Source organism: Papaver somniferum, chromosome 3 (genome assembly GCF_003573695.1).
Source record: "Papaver somniferum cultivar HN1 chromosome 3, ASM357369v1, whole genome shotgun sequence".
Taxonomy (NCBI): domain Eukaryota; kingdom Viridiplantae; phylum Streptophyta; class Magnoliopsida; order Ranunculales; family Papaveraceae; genus Papaver; species Papaver somniferum.
This window is the reverse complement of record NC_039360.1, coordinates 217649835-217669572: the sequence shown is the minus strand read 5'-3', so window position 1 is coordinate 217669572 and position 19738 is coordinate 217649835. Positions and strand designations below refer to the sequence as shown.

General features: G+C 39.8%; 1 protein-coding gene across 1 annotated transcript; it reads right to left on the bottom strand.

The window, feature by feature from the left end:
• Positions 1–3162: 3162 nt before the first annotated feature.
• Positions 3163–3795, bottom strand: LOC113360663. The gene has a single exon (XM_026604148.1). It carries the CDS (start codon positions 3793–3795, stop codon positions 3163–3165), a length of 633 nt encoding a protein of 210 aa, XP_026459933.1.
• Between the last annotated feature and the right edge of the window lie 15943 nt (positions 3796–19738).

The following is a 19738-nucleotide window of genomic DNA, read 5'->3' as shown; positions in this document are numbered from 1 at the left end:
AAATTACCTCAAATCCTCCTGCTAGCCTCACTATGATCCTATTGTCGTTGATCACCTCTACCGATGCTATAAATCCTTGCTCCAACGCTAGCAACAAAAGAAGATTCACTCAGGATCGATGGGATTTCAAAAATTATAGAGATAACGTATACAATTGAAGTTCATACTTATAAGAGGGGGATAAACAGGATGTACTTACCTTGATGTTAATGGATGGCGACTCGATGAAACTGCTGGCGGAAACAACGAATGAAGGTCAGCTGCTACGGACGGGACACCAGCTGTTATAGAAGAGGAGCGAACAAAAAAAAAGAAAAAGAGGAGCATCGCTCCCCTTTTATACATGAATGGATTTTCCAAATCCGAATGGGAAGAGGACCTCCTCTCGGTCCGTGCATGAAAATGACCGGTCGGTCCCGCGGCCATATTAACGCCCTGTGCTCGTAGTGCGTTGACACAAAGAACACTAGCCGTCTGGCCTCATTGTGGAAAGCCAAATGCGACTCTCTTGGTAAATCCCATTTCTTTTATCTTGATAATTTTATTTTGTCTTTCACCATCTAGTGCTTACTCCGCAACAATGTCACTGTTACGTATTAAGCAGGGGACTTAATGCTGATGGTGCTTTTTAATTCAGGGTTAAGATTGTAAAACCCTGTATTTAATGCACCGTCATTCTGCAAAGAGACTGAGCCATTTAAAAGTAATGAGTGTCCAGACCTCTTTACTTACATATGTATTGAACAATTCAACATATTTATGAAACTTATCCAGAATTGTGCATGAAAAAACAATCCCATGTATTCTGTAAATTTTAACCTACTGCATTATTCATTAATGCATGACTTATCGAGTATTTTTCTTATGCTATGTTCCACGGATGAACCCTTAATATTGATATGACATGACAATTAGTGTTCACTCGCAGCTGAGTAGCATGAATTTCCCAAAGTATCAAGATTAAGGTCTGCATAAAAATACTCAGTCGGAAAGCACGCCGCTATCTGATAATAAAATTAAAGAATTTTGTGTCAACACACATAATTCACCACATTTGATCAATTTTGTAATAATTCACAAGATTCAAATTTTAACCTAATTAATTTGCAAAAATTAAGGTTTTTGCGGCCTCCGCAATATTTCGAACGAGAAAATGTGGAAAATAAGAGCAGCAGCGGCATGGCCACGCCACTTAGCCAACCGATCTGCTCCAGCAGGCGCCGCTCGTGGTTGATAGGCCACACTCCATATTATCGTTCGCCGGCCCCCTTTCCCATCGACCAATCAGATCGCTTTAAATGCTCCACACACACTTTTAAATAAAGTTGGAAGTTGGTTGGTCGACACACCTAATTCCTTAAGGAATTTAATATATGCTTGCCATGTCAGTCTTAAAACGATTACGGCCGTACGTTTTGGCCAGTCGATTTATCACACCTAGCCGCCCCTAACATGGTCGGACCAGCGCCATCGTGTACACCGGCGGGCCTACTAATGCCTAGGCCGATAGGCATCTCTCTGACTCGCAAGCGGAGCCACTAAACGTTTACCAAAATAGTTGTCCACACGAGTTACAAAATCCTAATTTCTATTAAGCGGCATTACATTACTGCCGCAAAACGATCTTAGCCGCCCAACTTCGTCAGCCGAATTGACCGGCCTAGATTCGATCTCAATCGACGGGAAAGGTGCAGATATGTTCACCAGCGGCCCGGCTATTGTGCTGGTCGGTCGAACAACTCCCAGCACGCAGTTAACACCAAAAACCGTTGGCCCAAAATAGGTTGGCCACACAGATTTTTAAAACTTAAATAAATCAACGGAAGCCATTAACTACCGCAAATCATCTCGACCGCCCAACTTCGCCAGACGAATCAGCTGGCCAAACTCCTATTCTAAGCGCTCAACAAAATACAGATGTGACCATTGGCCGCTCCTGTTCCATATGGAATAATCGTCCGCGCCACGGCCTACCCATGTGGCTCCTAAAATGTTGTCCGAAGATGGCTGAACGTGCTTCTTATAATAGTCTTAAATAAATTAGCGGAAGCCAATAACTGCCGAAAATCATCTCAGCCATCCAGTTTGGCTAGACAATTTAACCGATCTACATTTAATTTGGACCGACCAATAAGATGTCAAAATGGCTACCAGCCATCACTCTCCTATAGGGACCAACCGGCCTGCCCTTGGCACGCGTGAATGGCTCCTGGCAGCTTCCCGAGAATGGCAAGTTGTGCTCCCTTTAAAACATTAAGCTCCGCGACTGATTTAAGCGAGCTATGTACAACGATGCTTTATGAGCATCGATTATTTTGAGATGCTTGCTTAAATGCGATGCTTTACATCCATAGAATACATACGATATTTTATGAATATCGGTTTCAAAAACAACTTAGTTATTTAACCTAATAACATTACATACTATTCTTTGTGGAAAGTCTCCTGACTTGGCTCGTCACACATGACCACCCGCCACCTAGCTTGGGCATGATTGGTCAGAATAATTAGGCAAGACCCACGTGCTACGTATTTTCTATAAAATACTCGAGACATCAAACATGTCACAAACCGGGGGATGTTCATTAGGGTATTGGTCTGGCAGTTTACAGCGTGCGGCGTGCAACACGCCCATTATGAGAAAGTGTCTTGAAAAGGCGGACAGTTAGTGGCAGCTGAGAAGTAGTGGGTGTAAACTGATCCGTCTTCCCTCATAGTAAGACGTGGTTTCAACATTTTTACACGATCTCATTTCTCAATCACTCAACTACTCCCATTTCCTACGAGATCAGGGTGCGTGCAACTATGTGTTATGAATCAACAAGTTGGGTTGAATTCACACACACCATAACCTAGTCTTTCCAAAGGAATGAGCCTAAATTTCATTAATATCTTTCTTCTTACCAGTTTCAATAGATCATTGGGAATAAATACATCAATTATTCCTCACACTCTCAGCTTGATTCGGTAGCCGTTAGATCTCTCTCTACCTACTAATCTTGTGGCTAAGAAAGCAAATAAAACAAGCATGGACAAGAGGAAACGTAAACTCCTAATTTGACCAACCAATTAACAAGGGAAGTGACTATTTGGCTCACTCCAAAGTTAGCCAAATGTCATATGGCTGACTCACTAATATACATATGACAATACCGTCCCCATCTAAACATCCTTGTCCTCAAGGATAAACTCAGGAAATTGAGCACGGATGAGTGAGATGTCCTCCCATGTTGCATCTTCATGCTGTGAATTGGACCATTGGATAAGAACTTGTTGAACTTCAATGACGCCTCTTGATCTTTCTCTATGGGCTAGAACAACAACAGGCAGAACAATGAAAGCTCCAGAAGTATCCACCAAAGGAAGAGAATTAGAAGGAGCCAAATGTTGACCAATCTGCTTCTTTAGTTGAGATACATGAAACACTAGATGTATTCTGGACCCAATGGGTAGCTTTAACCTGTAAGCAACAGTACCAACCTTTTGTAGGACCTCAAAGGGGCCATAATATCTGGCTGAGAGTTTAAGGTTCTGTCTGAGTGCTACAGATGATTGCATGTATGGTTCTAATTTCAGAAACACCCAGTCATCCAGATTAAAAGATCTGTCACATCTAGAGTTATCAGCATAAAACTTCATCATGTCTTGAGCCTTGAGTAGGTCTTCTTTGAGTAGTTGTAACATGTGGTCTCTCTCTTGCAAGTACTCCTGAAATGAAGCCACTATTGTAGTAGAATGGAAAGGGAAAGCAAAATGTGGAGGGAGATAACCATACAAGGCTTGGAATGATTTCATCTTAAGACTGGTGTGAAAGTTGGTGTTGAACCACCATTCAGCTAGAAACATCCAACTGGCCCAAAGTTTAGGGTTAGTACCAGTCATGCATCTCAAGTACTGCTCCAGGCATGCATTGGTTCTTTCTGTCTATCCATCTGACTGAGGATGATATGTTGTACTAAGATGTAAGGAGGTGCCTAAACATTTGAACAACTCCTGCCCGAATTGACTAATGAAGATATTGTCCCTATCTGACACTATAGAAGATGGCAGTCCATGTAGCTTAAAAACCTGATGCATAAATTCCTTAGCTACAGAAGCAGCTGTGAAAGGATGGCTGAGAGCAATAAAGTGGCTATATCTTGTTAGCATGTCAACAACTACCAGTATAACATATTTTCTATTTGATAGCGGCAAACCTTCAATGAAATCCATAGAGATATGTTTCCAAGCAGCATCTGGTATGGGAAATGGATGGAGGAGGCCAGCAGGAGCAGAGTGTTCAGATTTATTACATTGGAAAACCTTATAACTGGATACAAACTGGAGAATGTCATGTTTCATCTTTGGCCAGAAGAAATAGGATTTGTCCCTATTATAGGTTCCTAGCATCCCTGAGTGACCACCAACAACATATGCATGTACTGACTGCATGATAGAGGTTCTCATGTTATTACCATCACCAACATATAATCTCTTTTTGTACCTGAGAATTCCCCCTTGCAAGGAAAATGATGGATGTATAGGACCGATGAGTAGTTGGGTCAGCAACTGCTGAACAATGGTGTCATCTTTGTAGTTGCTGAGGATATCTTGAGACCACTGAGGTTGATACAAAGAGATGGCAGAGCATTCAGAAGATTGAGGAATCCTTGATAATGCATCTGCAACAGTGTTGTCCTTACCCTTTTTTTAATGGATCACATAATCTAACCCCAAGAGATTCATATGCCATTTTTATTGCAGAATAGATGTCATTCTTTGCTCCATGAAGAACTTTAAGCTCCGGTGATCATTGTTGATGGTGAACTGATTCTGAGATAGATAGTGTCTCTATTTTTGCACAGCCATAACAATGGCTAGCAGCTCCTTTTCATAAGTAGATAAAGCTAAATCCTTGGGACCAAGAGGCTTACTGAAAAATGCAATGGGTATGCCATGTTGCATCAAGGCAACACCAATCCCCCTAGTGCATGCATCAGTTTCCAAGACAAATGGAGAAGAGAAATAAGGCAAGGCTAGGACTAGAGTATTTTTCATGGCCTGTTTGAGGTCTTGGAAAGCTTGTAGTGCAGATGGAGACCAAACAAAAAGAATTCTTCTTAAGCATGTCAGTAAGTGGCTTGCTAACATTGCCATATCCTTGGATGAACCTTCTATAATAACCAGTGAGGCCCAAGAAACCCCTTAATTGCTTCAAATTTTTGGGTTGAGGCCAAGTTTGCATGGATGCCAACTTCTCAGGATGAACAGCAACTCCACTATAAGAAATAATATGACCCAAGTAATTCAACTGAGGTTGAGCAAAACAACATTTCTTGAAATTAGCAAAAAGACTGTGTTGTCTTAATAAGTTCAACACTTGAGAGATGTGTAACAAGTGTTCTTCAAGGGATTTGTTGTAGATAAGAATGTCATCAAAAAATACTAACACAAACTTTCTGAGGAATGGTTGAAACACATTATTCATGAGAGATTGAAATGTAGCAGGTGCATTGGTAAGAACAAATGGAATCACCTTGAACTCATAATGTCCATGATGAGTTCTAAAAGCAGTTTTGTAGATGTCCTCAATGTGCATTCTAATTTGTTGATAGCCAGCTTTAAGATCCAATTTGGTGAAGATGGTAGCTCCATTCAATTCATCAAGGAGTTCTTCAATGAGAGGAATGGGGAACTTATCCTTAACTGTCATATCATTTAATTTTCCGTAGTCTACACAGAATCTCCAAGAGACATTCTTTCTTGACCAATAAAATGGGTGCAGCAAATGGACTGGCAATGTCTTGAACAAGGACATCATCTAACATCTCTTGAACTAATTGTTCTACCACTGCCTTCTGAGTGTAGGGGCATCTATAGGGCCTTTGAGAGGTAGGTGTTGAATTGGGTTTTAAGGGAATTTTGTGGTCAATAACTCTGGTAGGAGGGAGTGTGGATAGTGAGTCAAAGACATCATCATAGTTGTGTAAAAGAGATGTAATCTCATGAGGTGTAGGAGAAATGGGTGTAGCTGAAATGGAGAAAAATTGGCCAATAATGGTGGGAGTGTGGTTTTTGACAAATTTGAAAAAGGAGGCACCACTGAGTAAGTTGCAAGAAGGTTTATCAGTGTGTCTTTGAAAATTAATATGTGCACCTTGATGCTGAAACGAGACTTTAAGGCCAGTTAGATTGAAAACAACATCACCCAATCTCTTGAGCCAGTCAACAGCCAATACCATGTCACAACCCCCTAAAGGAAGCACTCTCAAATCACTATCAAATTTGAATCCCTGCATAGACCATTGTAAATATGGAAAGACATGTTAGAGCATTGCTTGGTCGAACTCGCATGCGTTGCTATCTCAAGCATTTTTGTCAATGTTAGTGATCAAAACTATAAGTCTTGATTTCTAGTCTATTATAACTAAGTCTCGGACTAGGATAGAAAGTGTAGTTGAGATCAAGGACTTCATGGAGATTCATCATACAAGTAGAAGAACTACTCAAGGAACCGGTGGAACTTCTCGACAAAAAGGTATGTGAAGACTTGAACATATCTATCACTCAAAAGTATATCTACTCTATCTCCTACTCTTTGAGACAAGAAGTCGTATGTTATATATATATACTTTGATTATACACGTTTGGTATTTCGAGTCGAGTATACCTCGCCTATCCATATCTCGAAATATGAGTTGGTAAGCTTTTCGCTTTAACCAAGTTTATCTTTACCATGTGACGAAAGTCACGATATGTTTCAATCATCTTGAAAATTTCTTAGACGACAAATGGTGTAACAACTGTATAACGTCCTCTAAGAATGTTTCAATGATTGAAATAAGAGTTTAGGTTACATAACCAATGGTGGACATAAACATTTTTGTGGAAATACATTTATGTATAAGTCCTATTCCTTGAACCAAAGTTTGCGAACTTTGTTGATCAAGAGAACCGGAAGAATGGCATGAGCCAAATCCACGAACTCAACCCGCGAACTGCCGAAGTTCTCAAACCCGAGAATTTATAATGGAGTTGACAAACTATTTGCGTGAAACTAAGTCCGCAAACTAAGTCCTCGAACCTGCGAAGTTCTCATACCCGAGAATTTCTGCTGGAGTTTGTAAACTATGCCCGGTAACTTAAGTCCGCGAACCTAGTCTGCGAACTTGAAAAGGTTATATATCTGAAGATGATTTCTGAACTTAAACTTAAAAAGACTAAGGAATGCAGTTTGTAAACCGTGGCTATAAAAGTTCATGAACCGATTCAAGTGAATCAAATCATCTTTACTTCAATTCTGTCTTGTGTAGTACATGAGATTTCCTTGAAATTGAACAACTCTCTAACTAGTTCATTTGAAATCATTTGAATTAGTTATGGTGAAGATGAACATGGTTGATATGAAACGCTCATATGGCTAAACATTTGGTTAACTATTGTTGAACCAACAAGTGCATGCGTTTGGGTACGGTTAACAAACCTAGAAGCATGCATTGTCAAGTGTGTGTAACAAGCTAAGTTTTCGATCTAACGGTTGAGAAATATTAGCTTGAATCTAAATCAGGTTTTTATCTAACTGGATATTGATTACTTTGTTGACAAGGTAACTTAATTGCAAACCCTGATTTGAAAGACTATATAAGGGGAACTCTAGTATCTGTGCAAAACTAATCCCCACACCTCACGTGTGATACTAGTTTGCATACTAGAGTCGGTTCTCCTTTAACCTTTGGTTTTCTTCTTCTAAAACCAGGTTAACGACTTAAAGACTTCATTGAGATTGTGAAGCCATACCGATACTACTTTTATCGTAGTTGTTTGATCTGATCTTGCATCTTCTATCGTACGAGTACAATCAGATTGATTGGCTTGAGATTGATATCTCCGATAGGAAAGATATAAAAAGTAATCACAAACATCTTCGTCTCATTGTTTGTGATTCCGCAAAATCTTGTTTCGCTACCATACGACTAAGATTGTTGTGAGGTGATTTATAACTCTAGGTTGTTCTTCGGGAATATAAGACCGGATTATCAATTCGTTCCTGTTCACCTTGATTATTATCAAAAGACGGAACAAAAACTTTTAGGGTTTGTTTGTGGGAGACAGATTGATCCTTTGATAGACTTGTCTGTGTGAGACAAATTTTTTTATTGTCAAGTCTTCGACTTTGGGTCGTAGCAACTCTTAGTTGTGGATGAGATCAGCTAAGGTAATCAAGTGCGCAGTATCCTGCTGGGATCAGAGGCGTAGGGAGTACAACTGTACCTTGGATCAGCGGGAGACTGATTGGGGTTCAACTACAGTCCAGTCCGAAGTTAGCTTGGAGTAGGCTAGTGTCTGTAGCGGCTTAATACAGTGTGTGTTCAATCTGGACTAGGTCCAGGGGTTTTTCTGCATTTGCGGTTTCCTCGTTAACAAAATTTCTGGTGTCTGTGTTATTTCTATTTCCGCATTATATTTGTTTATATAATTGAAATAATACAGGTTGTGCGTTTGAATTAATCAATTAGAAATCCGACCTTTGGTTGTTGATTGATCCTTGGATATTGGTCTTTGGTACCATCCAAGTTATTTCTTGTATTTGATTAGAACTCGCAGTTCTTGCTTGAGTAAATCAAATCAAGAAGAGAGATATAAACTCGTTGATATACTTTTAATTGATTGGGTCTTGTTGATTATCTTAAAAGTATATTCGAGTTTTCCCATACAGATTGCTAAGCGAAATATTGGGTGTTTTTGTTAGACCCCCCGCTTTTTCAATTGGTATCCCAGCAGGCAAACACGTTTAAGACCTTACAAGTCTGTGTTTGTAGCGATCTGACTCTATGGACAGAGGTGATATCTCTATTAACGTACCACCAGTCTTTGATGGCTCTAATTACTTATGGTGGAAAATTGTTATGCGAGCTTTTCTTCATGCGCGTTATTTTCAATCATGGATATATGTTGTTAATGGCTATGATGCTCCCGTTGTGGCAATTGGAGACGGAAACGTTCCCAAGAATATTGGTGAATATAGTCCTGCCGAGATACTTGCTGCAAAGGAAAATTCCGACGGTTTGAATGCCATCATACATGCCATTACCCCAAATCTTCAACACCATGTGTCAAATTGCACTAGGTCTAAAGATGCTTGAGATATCTTAGAAATCGTATTTGAAGGTAATTCCAGTGAAAAGGAAGCTAGGCTTCAAAACCTTAATTCTGATTGGAAGAACCTTTGTATGGCATATGAAGATACATTTGATGAGTTTAATCACAGAGTGTCTGAATTTGTTAATGCATCTTTTGCATTGGGTAAGACTATTCCTGAAAAGGATATTGTGATGAACATTCTCATATCACTGCCATCTAGATACGAGTCTAAGAAGCATGCCATCGTTGAGGGAAATAACCTTGATAATCTTTCCAGAAATACTTTGGTTGGAAAGTGAAAGATCTTTGATCATGAGCATACATCCAAAATCGGAAAGGATGTTGTCTTCAAAGCACAAAAGAACACTAAATTACCTGATAAAAGTAAAAGTGTTTATGTCTCTGAGGTTGATGAGTCAGAGGGTGATTTTTCGGATGAAGATCTTGACAAATCAGTCTCCTTTATCACAAGACAGTTTCGGGATCTTCTATTGAAGAGAAGTAAACGGTTTTCAAGAGACAAATCCAGGTTATCAGATAAACCTCACAATCGCGTTCCTCCTAAAAACAGGGATGCTGACTAGGATGATGACGAGGATATGCCACAGTGCTTTAAGTGTAAGGTTTTTGGTCATTTTTCAAATGAGTGCCCAAATCGTAGAAAATAAACTGGGAACAAAGGTCTTGCTCTAAAACTTGATGAGATGTCTGAGATCTATGATTCTAATGAAGATAGGAAATCAAGTGTCGGTCTTCTATGTGAAAACATTTATTTTGATAATTGTAGCAATACATAAATCAAACTTGATGGTTTCGGTGAAGAAGAGAATCCAATCAAGCTGGAAGAATAAATTGACCCATCCTTTGGAAACTCTGTTTGTAAGGTTTCAAGATCTACTTTGTGTCTAGTTGCAGTCACACCACAGAGGCCTGAATATTATCCAAGATTGACGTGCTCGTTTTGTTCTCAGAAGGGTCATGAACTATCAATATGTTACAAGTACAAACATCAAGTGTGGCACGCCAACAAACTTCAACGAAGAGCAAATCGATTAGCAAAAAAGCTTAAACTTTCTCAGAAGACTGCTGAGGTATGTAGGTGTTGACGGTGGTTTTTAGCTTAGGATTAAAATAGTAAAACCTTAGTCAAACAGTGACGTCACAATTGAGTAATAATTTCGCCACTAGCACATTTATTGAAACATTCAACATGTCTGCGTAAAATTATTGGGGTACCTTTTTTTATGTATATGCCATGCTCCACGGCAGGGCCCTCGGTACTGACTGACATCATCTCTACACATGCCAGTCACGCATGCTAGCCAAACGTGCCAATGGCATGATATGCCAGCCACATCTTTGCACCAAAGGCATGTCGACCATGCCAGCCGCACCACCGGGCCAATGGCTTGCCATGCTAGCCACATCTCCGCGCCAAAGGCATGCCGAACATGCCAGACGCACCACCGGGCCAATGGTCTGCCATGCCATCCACATCTCTGCGCTAAAGGCATGCCAACCATGCTAGCCGCACCACCGTGCATGCCATGCCAGCCACATCTCCGCGCCAAAGGCATGCCAACCATGCCAGCCACACCACTGTGCCAGTGGCATGGCATGCCAGCCACATCTCCGCGCCAAAGGCATGCCGACCATGCCAGCCGCACCACCATATCAATGGCCTGCCATGCCATCCACATCTCCGCTCCAAAGGCATGCCAACCATGCCAGCCGCACCACCGTTCCAATGGCATGCCATGCCAACTACATCTCCGCGCCAAAGGCATGCTAACCATGCCAGACGCACCACCATGCCAGCCACATCTCCGCGCCAAAGGCATTCCGACCATGCCATCCGCACCACCGTGCCAATTGCATGCCATGCCAGCCACATCTCCGCGCCAAAGGCATGCCGACCATGCCAGCCGCACCACTGTGCCAATGGCGTGCCATGCCAGCCACATATCCGTGCCAAAGGCATGCCGACCATGCCAGTTGCACCATCGTGCCAATGACATGCCATGCCATCCACACCTCCGCACCAAAGCCATGTCAGCCATGCCTCCATGCCGCTGGCTGCCAAATGAAGGGTTGCAAGAATCAACGACCATCCTTCCTTCCGAGATACAAATCTCAGACGTCCAAGTTAGCCACCAAACGCGTGGAAAACTTTGGCCCAATGCCAAGCCCTAGTTTTGGCCGCGCTTAAACTATGCCAAAACCTAATTCTGGCCGCGCCTAATAGTATGCCAAAATCCTAGCTTTGCCGCGCCTAAACCATGCCAAAGCCATGCCGGCCATGCCTCCATGCCGCTGGCTGCCAAACGAAGGGTTGCAACAATCAACGACCACCCTTCCTTCTGAGATACAAATCTCAGCCGTCCAACTTCTCCACCAAACGCGTGGAAACTTTTGGCCCGATGCCAAGCCCTAATTTTGGTCGCGCCTAAGACTATGCCAAAATCCTAGCTTGGTCGCGCCTAAACCATGCCAAAACCATGCCGTTCATGCCTCCATGCCAAAATCATCTTGAAAATTGTTGTGACGAGAAATGGTGTAACAACCATATAACGTCCTCTAAGAATGTTTCAATGATTGAAATGAGAGTTTAGATTACATAACCAATGGTGGACATAAGCATTGTTGTGGAAACACATTTACGTATAAGTCATATTCCTTGAACCAAAGTTTGCGAATTGATCAAGAGAACCGGAAGAATGGCATGAGCCAAGTCCGCGAACTGCCGAAGTTCTCAAACCCGAGAATTTATGCTGGAGTTGACAAACTATTTGCGTGAAACTAAGTCCGCGAACCCAGTCCGCGAACCGACGAAGTTCTCATATCCGAGAATTTCCGCTAGAGTTTATAAACTTAAGTCTGCGAACCTAGTCTGCGAACTTGAGAAGGTTATATATCTGAAGATGATTTCTGAACTTAAACTTAAAAAGAGTAAGGAATGCAGTTTGCAAACCGTGGCTATAAAAGTTCATGAACCGATTCAAGTGAATCAAATCATCTTTGCTTCAATTGTGTCTTGTGTAGTACATGAGATTTCCCTACAATTGAACAACTCTCTAACTAGTTCATTTGAAATCATTTGAACTAGTTATGGTGAAGAAGAACATGGTTGATATGAAATGCTCATATGGATAACCATTTGGTTAACTATTGTTGAACCAACAAGTGCATACATTTGGGTACGGTTAACAAACCTAGAAGCGTGCATTGTCAAGTGTGTGTAACAAGCTAAGTTTTCGATATAACGGTTGAGAAATATTAGCTTGAATCTAAATCAGGTTTTCATCTAACGGTGGATATTGATTGTTTTGTTACCAAGGTAACTTAATTGCAAACCCTGATTTGAAAGACTATATAAGGGGAACTCTAGTATCTGTGCAAAACTAATCCCCACACCTCACGCGTGATACTAGTTTGCATACTATAGTCGGTTCTCCTTTAACCTTTGATTTTCTTCTTATAAAACCAGGTTAACGACTTAAAGACTTCATTGGGATTGTGAAGCCAGACCGATACTACTTTTATCGTAGTTGTGTGATCTGATCTTGCATCTTATATTGTACGAGTACAATCAGATTGATTGGCTTGAGATTGATATCTCCGATAGGCAAGATATAAAAAGTAATAACAAACATCTTCATCTCATTTTTTGTGATTCCCCAACATCTTGTTTCGCTACCATACGATTAAGATTGTTGTGAGGTGATTTATAACTCTAGGATGTTCTTCGGGAATATAAGACCGGATTATCAATTGGTTTATGTTCACCTTGATTATTATCAAAAGACGGAACAAAACCTTTTAGGATTTATCTGTGGGAGACAGATTGATCCTTTGATAGACTTGTCTGTGTGAGACAGATTTGTTTATTGTCAAGTCTTCGTCTTTGGGTCGTAGCAACTCTTAGTTGTGGGTGAGATAATCTAAGGGAATCAAGTGCGCAGTATCCTGTTGGGATCAGAGGCGTAGGGAGTACAAATGTATCTTGGATCAGTGGGAGACTGATTGGGTTCAACTACAGTGCAGTCCGAAGTTAGCTTGGAGTAGGATAGTGTCTTTAGCGTCTTAATACAGTGTGTGTTCAATCTAGACTAGGTCCCGGGGTTTTTCTGCATTTGGGGTTTCTTCGTTAACAAAATTTATGGTGTCTGTGTTATTTCTATTTCCGCATTATATTTGTTTATATAATTGAAATAATACAGGTTGTGTGTTTGAATCAATCAATTAGAAATCCGACCTTCTGTTGTTGATTGATATTGATTGATTCTTGGATATTGGTCTTTGGTACCATCCAAGTTATTCCTTGTATTTGATTAGAACTCGCAGTTCTTGCTTGAGTAAATCAAATCAAGAAGAGAGATATAAACTCGTTGATATACTTTTAATTGATTGAGTCTTGTTGATTCTCTTAAAAGTATATTCGAGTTTGTCCATACAGATTGCTGAGCGAAATATTGGTTTGTGTTGTTAGACCCTCACTTTTTCAAGACACCATGGTTGACAGTGGTGTCACCATTTGCAACAGTAACCATACTAACCAACATTTGGCCAGTATGGGCTATGTGTAAATGTAATTTCTCAGCCAAAGAAGAATCCACAAAGCTATGAGTACTACCAGTGTCAATCAAGACAAATATATCTTGATTTTGAAGTTTACCTGGTACTCTAATTGTGCTTTGGGTAACAAGACCAGTCAATGCATCAAGAGATATCTCCATGGTTGTATCTCCAGAAGTTCATGGAGAAGCTGTGTCTTCTTCAGAGTCCTCAATAGGTGGAGAAGCAGTGTCTTCATTAGAATCCACTAACATGTTGTGTTTTACAGCGGTGTCTTCAGAGTCCTCATTAGAATCCACTAATTGTTGTGTTTTACAGCGGTGGTCTGGCTTGTAGAAAACATCATAATTATAGCACAACCCCTTATCCCTTCTGGCTTGCATATGAGCAGGAGTGAGTCGTTTAATGGGTGGAAAATTTGGCTCAGGCTTAGTTGGTGTAAGAGGGTGAGTAATGATAGATTTATCATAAGAGAAATATGGTTTGGGTATATTGGTAAGTGGTGGTAATGAAGGTTTATATCTTGAGGATGGAGAGAATGAGCTAGTAGATGGTTGAAATTTTCTGGGAAAAGTTTTGTAACGCTTGGATTGAGAATCAATTGAAGCTTGTTGTAATCTAGCTAAGTAGAAAGCCTCAGAATCCGAATTGGGTTTAAACATTTGAACAGGGTTACGGATGTCTTCCTTCAAGCCACTAATAAAACTCATTGTGAAATAATCATCAGAAAAATTTCGATTGTTAGCCTTCATTATAGCTTTTAAGGATTCATATCTTTCATAGTACTCTTCCACAGTAGTAATCTGAGACAACTTATTAAAACTGCCAACATAATTATCATATGTTACATCTTCGAATCGACAACAAACATCATAATCAAAAGTAGACCAATCAATAAAATATTTACCCTCTTGATAGTCTAAAAACCAAGCATAAGCCTTATCATCTAAGTGAATCGAAGTTATACCTACCTTCTTAGGGTTGTCGACAGAACTTAGGTAGAAATATCTTTCACATTTACGAATCCAAGCTCTCGGATTAGATCCATCGAAACAAGGAAAATCAATCTTAGGTTGGCGATGGACATTACCTGAAGTACGAAGTAAACCAGTGCGATGACTAGAATCACTACCTGAAGGAATGTTTTCAGTTTCACCGTTTGGATGTGTCTGAACTGGAACACCGAGATGTTTACAGATGGTAGCAAATTGAAAACTCAAAGTTTCTTCAATCGAAGTCATCTTGAGTTTGATGGCAGCGACATCTTTTTCTAAAGCTGATAAACGTTCTCCATCAAGCTTTTTTTGATGAGCAACGTCCTTTACTGTAAGTGCTTTCTCACCTTCTGTCATGAATCAAAACACAGGATCAAACTAATCTGATACCAAATGTTATGAATCAACAAGTTGGGTTGAATTCACACACATAGTAACCTACTCTTTCTGAAGGAATGAGCCTAAATTTCATTAATCTCTTTCTTCTTGCCAGTTTCAACAAATCATTGGGAATAAATACATCAATTATTCCTCACACTCTCAGCTTGATTCGGTATCCGTTAGATCTCTCTCTACCTACTAATCATGTGGCTAAGAAAAACAAATAAAACAACCATGGACAAGAGGACACGTAAACTCCTAATTTGACCAACCGATTAACAAGGGAAGTGACTATTTGGCTCACTCCAAAGTTAGCCAAAGGTCATATGGCTGACTCACTAATAGGCATATGACACTATGATTATATAAATAGGGTTTCAACCTATTTCAAGAACGACAGAGTTTGGGTTAACAACACAGTATCCAGAAAAACACCGAGAACTGATAGCTTATATTCCGCAAGCCAGTTCCATATTCTGATACAAGTCATAAAATAGCCACACGTTCAAAGTTAACCACTATGATCTCAATACCTTCTTTGCTTCCCTCCATAAGATCAACCTTTCTCCTTCATTTTGTGACTGAAGCAAGACTGGAACGACCATTTCTTGGTTTAGGCCAGAATTGTAAAGATTGATCTCTCGAATCTAAAGTACTACCATGCAGTGCATTTTTTTAGAGTTTATATTCATTTATCGGCGGCACACCCAAATTTACCAAAACCAGCAGAATCAGTTTTTACCCCAAAACAAAGATACAGGGTTGAGAGTATAAAAAGGGATGTGAAATCGTATGTTATCCTCCAAGATAGGATAATTAGAGACGTTCGACCAGTACTCATTACAGGGATATAGATATCGTAAGTAATCATAGTTTTAAATACTTGTTTTTAACAAATCTATTTTTTATGCCATACTAATTTGATTATTTGTATGGATATCGCATCTGGTTATAATACAAATGATGATATCGTAAGTAATTATTGTTTTCGTTCCTTCTTTGTAAAACAGTTTGTTTTGAAGACATAGTGAATGGTTTTATTGTTCAATGCATGCAGGAATCGATGGAGAAAAGTTATTTCTTACAGAAACATGATATCAATTTCGAGTTTTATAAATGCCACCTCCTTTTGAAGGACGTCGTGGATGAATTTAACCCGTTGGCACTAGCAATGCGCTTTGGGTAATGTGATAGCATCGTCATTACTGGTTTTGTGATTATATGTCTTGTAAACCCTCCCGAGACACCATCCGGCTGCTAAGGACACCTACCGGTTTAAAGGCTTGTTGCACGTGCTAAGTGCAACCACGGTGATTGCGATAGTGACTTAGGATTATATTGCACTTTTATATCGGATCACCGTACATGTGGTAAATTTAAATTAATGAAATAATTTAAATTATATTAGAATTCACTAAAATTGTTACTGGACGTTGTCTCCTAAAAAATATATGTTGACAAACACACAATCATTCATAAAAATAATACTTTTACTTATTTTTCATTTACTTATTCCCGACAAGGTAAACAGTGAATGATAAATAAAGGAAGTAATTAAAGTGACTAACATGTCGGGGTTTTTCTATTGGGTCTTTCAACCAACTTGCAAAATCGGATAAGCTTTACACATCATTGCTACAACAAAGTACTGTTTCACCGAGTCCTTTATAAAATCACTTGTTCTTCCACCAAAATTATTGTGCCAAAGAAAAGATTTTCCGATCCATCCAATTACATCTTCTCCGGAATATCGGTTCACCTCGTCACTTATATCCAGCAAGCAGAAAACACATATAATTCCTGTGTATACCGTGGAAGAGGATATTGCACTCACAAATGCATGGGCTAGTGTTGTTACCCTCCCTGAGGTTGACCATCATTTAGTTCCGGCTAGTATGGTTTGTAATCAAATATTCGAAAATTATACACAACAATTCACAAATATTCATCAGAGAACAGTGACAACTATAAACGGTAAGCTTGGAGTAATAAAAAAAGGAGTGAGGGTTTACGTACGTTACCAGAAAGAAATTTATATTGCACAGAACCGGTCTCCTTTATGAACAGTTGAGAGACTTGTAAGTGGTTTATATTTTTAATCCGACCCGTTGATCGTATTCTTCATTAGAAACACTAACCTACTTATGACGTTCTTTTGTAGTAACGATATGCAAACATGAAATACGCTCGGGATACAAGAAGAGAATTCATTTTTTATCAATGCTACTTAATCATGAAGGCGAACTTCCCGGAACTTAACACGATACAACCACCACCTAATCCTCCTCAAGATGGAGACGCAGATTAAAACAACTGAATTACTGGTTTTGTGGGTATACCTCTATGTAAACTCTCACGAGAAAAAACCCGTCCGTTATGGCTACATAACGGTTTAAAGGACTGACGCACACGCTAAGTGTTGTCGTGCCGGCTGTGAAAGTGAGCTACGTTTAGAATTATGTAATCGTTTAAAATTCTGTAATCAATCCATGTAACCTCATTGTCACTTATTGAAATTAGTAAATACATGCTTGGGTCCGTGTACGGCTCGGTCATATTGATTCCCAATTGTGTACCTTAAACCCTCGTTCATGACACCAAATTTTACAAGGAGAGTGTGAAGTAGAACGTAAGATTGTAAACGGGATGTAGTATGAAAAAGGTCAAACAAATATAAACATGAGACTCCATTTGTTTGGGCATCCAGACCAGACGCCATGTATAACACCGTCCGACGCCAACCCTAATGGCGTCTGTAAAAATATTTCAGCGAATATTCTCCCAGGACGTTGGTTCTTCTGGCACCTGGTTTTTTTTTGGGATGCCAACCATAATGGCGTCACAGTGTTGATTACATCTCACGTACAAGCAAATTGAATACAACTCGTTGAATTCAAGATTTTAGAGACGCAAAAACGACACTTTTGGGGGAGAAAATTGAATCTTACTCCCTCATTAGAGTAAGCCTTAGGGGTGAGCGTTTGGGTTCGATTCTGCGGGTTCCCATCTGTTTTTTTAACGGGCGGATATCTGGTCCTTAAATTAATGTTGATGTTAGTTGTCGGACTTCTTGATGGTTATTCTTTTCTTCATTTTTTGGCATCCTTATCATTTTTTTTGCCGGTGATGATATTAGTTGAAGTACTATTACATAAGTATCATAACGTTAACATATTCTGCATCAGAAATTAGATTATTTTATATGTTCAACTTTGATGAAATAGAGGGAGTACTAAATAAAGATGTGTTTGGTTGTAGAATCCATAATTCCGAGGATATATAATTTGACGGTATTATAAATACTGGGAATCATGATAACTTCTCGTGTGTTTGGTAACCTAGTGTAAATTCCTAGAATTCTTACCATTTCCTTGTTTTAAATCTCATGTATTGTTTGCGTACTATTTAGGAATATGATTTATAAGTTTAAAAAAAAATGGGTCCATAATCCTTCCTAAATTTCCCAGCAAATCTTAGCGGGAGGTGGTATTCAAAGTTGAGGATTTTGTGGAATTATAAATCCCGAGGGAAACGTGAATCCAAAGAACTTGGGCAACCAAACGTACCAGGGGAATCATAATTCCACCAAATTCCCTATATCCATGAATTCCACCTTTAAAATCATGCATCCAAACCCATTAAAATTAAATATGTTATTTGATGAGTGAGAAAAATAAATGTTAGCAAATGTTGTATATATTTGATTTAATTTTTCTTATATATTTTACATTTTAAGTATAGAAGAAATTCATTGAATCATCACGTCCAACCCGTCGGATGTTCGATCGGGTGCGGATTGATTGAATGTTGATGAGGCAAAAACCAAATTAATCCAACCAATCTTACCCCCTACTCCCCAGGAAGACCCCGTGACTAGGGGTGTGTAATGTACGGACGGTTGCGGATTAGGGGTCACCCGTAACCGAACCGTCAAAGTTGCGGATTTGCAAAATTGAACCGTGACCGGCCCAATCACCCGCGGATTTAACCTTTGCGGATCCGCGGATTGTACGGGCCGGTTGCGGATTAACCGCGGATTTGACCTAGTTTTGATTGTACTTGTTGGGACTAAATTCAGTTAGTGTCTTAACTTAGTTTTGATTGTATTCAGTTAGTTAACTTAGTTTTGATTCTATTTGTTGGGCCTAAATTCAGTTAGTGTTTTAAGGACTTTACTTCTTTCTCTTTGGGCCTAAATTCATTTAGTTAACTAAGTGATCAAAGAACTTCACTTCTTTCTCTTTGGGCCTAGGTTCATACTCAGGTAAGAAAACTTTGCTTCTTTCTACGGTTGCGGTAATCCGCGGTTTTCAAATGACAACCGCATCCGCACCGCATGCGGATTTGAGAATCCCACCCGTGTCCGGCCCATACGTCTTGCGGTTTGGGTGAAATCCGCAATTTTGCGGACGGATACGGGTTAAATCCGCGGTTCCGGTTTTTATGCTCACCCCTACCCGTGACTTCTCGTGGTAGTTCCACTTAATCAAGAGGCAAATCCAGCTGCAAGGATAGGCAGTCCTAAACAAAATTGGTTATTTTTAATTGAAACGCCCAAATAAACCGGAAGAAATCATGTAGATAAAATCAAGGACAGGACTGTCATGACTCTAGCATTTAGATTGGGAATGAGTAAAGTGGATCCCACTCTTTCTTCTTTTTTTTTT

Coding starts and splice junctions, on each gene's coding strand:
- LOC113360663 (XM_026604148.1), bottom strand. CDS start 3,795: ATGAAATCATTCCAAGCCTTGTATGGTTATCTCCCTCCACATTTTGCT.